This window comes from Geospiza fortis, unplaced genomic scaffold (genome assembly GCF_000277835.1).
Source record: "Geospiza fortis unplaced genomic scaffold, GeoFor_1.0 scaffold178, whole genome shotgun sequence".
Taxonomy (NCBI): domain Eukaryota; kingdom Metazoa; phylum Chordata; class Aves; order Passeriformes; family Thraupidae; genus Geospiza; species Geospiza fortis.
In genome coordinates, this window is record NW_005054466.1 from 935,017 (window position 1) to 937,442 (window position 2,426).

A 2,426-nucleotide genomic window follows, 5' to 3' on the forward strand; every position below is an offset into this window, starting at 1 on the left:
ACTCTGCTTGGGTGAGGATCATCCCCATCCCCGTCCCGGTCCCCATCTAGGACACCACAATGCCCTGATGTCCCTCTCTGTCCCCCCAGCACTGTGTTGACATTGTCCACGTGGCCGGCCGCCGGCCCTTCGGCCAGAACATCGTCAGCATCTACGCCGACGGACACCTGCGGAAAACGGCCCAGCTCCGCTTCCCCTCCCTCCACGAGGTGGGGGATCCTCCCAGCACCCGCCCAGACCCTTCTGCGTGGCCTCCCTGGGGGCTGAGTGTGGTCCCTTCTCCCTCCCAGTCCTTCACCTCCTGCTGCATCGGCTCCGCGGGCCACCGGACCACCACGACGGCCGCCACCGCTGCCAGCCACCCGCCGGCACCCCACGGGCCGGAGCTGGTCTTCACCCAACACCCTGTGCTGGGACGCTCCCAGTCCGTCCCTGCCACCCTCGGTCCCCACTCCTGGACCCCCACCCAGCTGCCCACGGAGGGGGTGGTGGCCACCACGGCAGCCGGAAGCCAGGACACGGAGTGGGGCAGCCCCACCTCGCTGGAGGGTCACCTGGGCTCCGTGGCCATCTTCTGTGAGGCTCTGCAGCAAGCCCAGGTCAAGGCTCTCTTCTGTGCAGGTGTGTCATGGTGGCACATGGAGGATGTCACCAGGGTGCTGGTGGCGACCAGGGTGTCCTCCAGCATGTCCCAGCTCACCCCAGCCCTCTCCTCCAGGACCAAATGTCGCATCCCCGTTCACACTGGAAGGGGACTTGGTGGAGCTCAGCAGTAAACTCTTGCTGTACTACACCCCCCAGGTGAGGAGAGCTGTCCCACCCCCCTGGGGACAGGGAGAGCGCTGGTGGACCCTGTGCCAGCAGGGACATGTCCAGGAGCATGAGGATGCTCCCATGGTGTTCTTTTCCAGGCCTGCAGGAACAACATCTGCTTGGACCTCTCTCCCAGCCACAGCTTGGACGGGAGGCTGACGGGACACAAGGTGGTCAACTGGGACATCAAGGTAGGCTGGGCACAGGCTGGCACCCCATGGCCTGGAGCAGGGGGGTCCCTCCTGGGGCACAGTCCCAGGGCAGGACCCCCAGAGGTCCCCTGGACCCTGCAGTGACTCTCCCTGCGGTATTGTGTCCACCATGACCCATCTGTCCCATGGGTCCTCATCATCCAGGGGGGATGCCGTGGGTGGTGCGGGGGAACAGGTGACTTCTGGGGACCCCAGGTGCCATGGACCTCCTCCTCTTACACGCTGCTGTCACCACCCAGCAAGGCCTCTCCCCTTCCTCCCTCCCTCCCCCAGGACGTGGTCAACTGCGTGGGTGGGATGGGGGTGCTCCTGCCCCTGCTCGAGCAGGTGGTGTCCAAGACAGAGGAGCCCGAGGATGAGCAGGAGACCAACGACCTGGTGGGGCCAGAGCTGACTTCCTCCAGGAACGCCCAGGGCATGCTCATCCCGCTGGGAAAGTCCTCAGGTGAGGAGCTCAGGGGATGTCAAGCAGGAGCTGTCCTGCTCAGGTGGTTGGAGGTGACCACAGAGGGGTTCCTGGACCTGGCAGATGTCCACCGTGGGCAGGAGAGGTCTTGGCTGAGGCTCCAGGAGTTACAGGGTAGTGGAGGAACCCCTTGGGATGTTGTTATGACCCAGTTAGTCACAAACAAACAGTTCTGGGAAGGTGAGGGTGGCTCCAGGAACCTTTGGAGTGGGTGGAACATGCTTTCTCCCAATATCCAGCTTCTCATTCCCAACCTGAAAGCAGCAGAGGCTTCCATCTCCTTAAATCTGGAGAAGGCAGGAGAACAGGGTGAAAAGTTTGGAGAGACAGCTGCTGGGATCTCCAGGCAGGGGTTTGGGTGGGCCTGGGGCTCACAGGTGCTGGTGCCCTGCAGAGAGCAGGCTGGAGAGGAACAGCGTGGCCGCCTTCCTGCTGCTGGTGAAGAACTTCCTGCGGAACCACGCCGTGAACCAGGAGAGCCTGGTGCAGTGCCACGGGCCGGCCGTCATCGGAGCGCTGCTGCACAAGGTCTGGGAGGCTCCCAAAACCCCATCCCATGGTCCTTGCCGTTCCCAAGGGGCTGGAAGTGTCCCCTGTCACCCGTGGCAGGTCCCTGGCACGCTGCTGGACATGAGCACCCTGGTGGCCTCGCAGATCCTCATGGAGCAGGTGGCCTCCGAGGGCAGCGGGTTCCTGCTGCACCTCCTCTACCAGCACCTCCTCTTTGATTTCCGCATCTGGAGCAACAGCGACTTCGCCGTGCGCTTAGGTGGGAGCAGGGACCACCTGGGAATGTCCATCCTGCCCAGGCTCCACGGGATCCTGACACTTTCTCCCTGCAGGTCACATCCAGTACCTGGCCAGCGTGGTCAAGGACCACAAGCAGCGCATCCGCAAGAAGTACGGGGTGCAGTTCCTCCTGGACTCCATCCGGA

At 63.6% G+C, this 2,426-nt stretch overlaps 1 protein-coding gene across 1 annotated transcript in view; it reads left to right on the top strand.

Moving 5' to 3' along the window:
• Positions 1–2,426, top strand: part of NBEAL2 (neurobeachin like 2) — a 40,827-nt gene that overhangs the window by 14,868 nt on the left and 23,533 nt on the right. The window contains 9 exon segments of the mRNA XM_031062807.1: positions 8–11; positions 90–209; positions 291–621; positions 719–801; positions 912–1,004; positions 1,299–1,470; positions 1,886–2,019; positions 2,101–2,260; positions 2,334–2,426. The exon segment at positions 2,334–2,426 is cut by the window's right edge and continues 46 nt beyond it. Coding sequence (XP_030918667.1) covers positions 8–11; positions 90–209; positions 291–621; positions 719–801; positions 912–1,004; positions 1,299–1,470; positions 1,886–2,019; positions 2,101–2,260; positions 2,334–2,426 — 1,190 coding nt within the window.